The 491-nt window shown below is 58.0% G+C and overlaps 1 protein-coding gene across 1 annotated transcript in view; it reads left to right on the top strand.

Moving 5' to 3' along the window:
- Nucleotides 1–489, top strand: part of LOC102469772 (myosin-9) — a gene marked incomplete at its 3' end in the record, with an annotated part of 58,289 nt that extends 57,800 nt beyond the window's left edge. The window contains exon 31 of the mRNA XM_006156535.2: nucleotides 475–489. Within this exon, the coding sequence (XP_006156597.1) occupies nucleotides 475–489 (15 nt within the window). The remainder of the gene's footprint in view (nucleotides 1–474) is intronic.
- Nucleotides 490–491: the final 2 nt, after the last annotated feature.

Genomic DNA, 491 nt, shown 5'->3' with positions numbered 1-491 from the left:
AGGCTTGTCTAAATTCTCAGAGGATCCACAGCCAAATATCCTAAGAGCCCATGTTCTATATCCTGTCTTGGGACTTCTGTGTGAGGGCAGAAGACCAGAATCGACTCAGATGGTTAAGAGTGTGCCCACGGTCTAGGGCCAGCCTGCTTGAGTGCTGAGGTTTACCTGCAGGTGCAAGGCCAGGGCTGGGTGTGGGGTCTGACCTTCCTTCTGCTTCCCATAGGAGGCACTGTGTATGCTCCCTGGGAGAGGTGAGGGAGGCCTCCCCTGTGGAATCCTCAGTCTTGGGGAAGCTTCCCATAGATGAGGAGGCAGAGTCCAGCCACAGCAGGCCTGTGGGGCCAGCCTCCCCCGCTGCCTGCAGAGCTGTTTCCATAATGGGTGCAGCTGGTCAGACCATGGGTGTCCCAGGGATGGGCGCACTGCCTGAGCAGGTGCCCCTAGGGTGACTCCTGACTCTTTGCACCCACCCAGGTGGCCGACATGAAGAA

Source organism: Tupaia chinensis, unplaced genomic scaffold (genome assembly GCF_000334495.1).
Source record: "Tupaia chinensis unplaced genomic scaffold, TupChi_1.0 Scaffold000496_1, whole genome shotgun sequence".
In the NCBI taxonomy this organism is placed as follows: Eukaryota; Metazoa; Chordata; class Mammalia; order Scandentia; family Tupaiidae; genus Tupaia; species Tupaia belangeri.
Note: the sequence above shows the minus strand (reverse complement) of the source record. Positions and strands in the feature narration are given on the sequence as shown.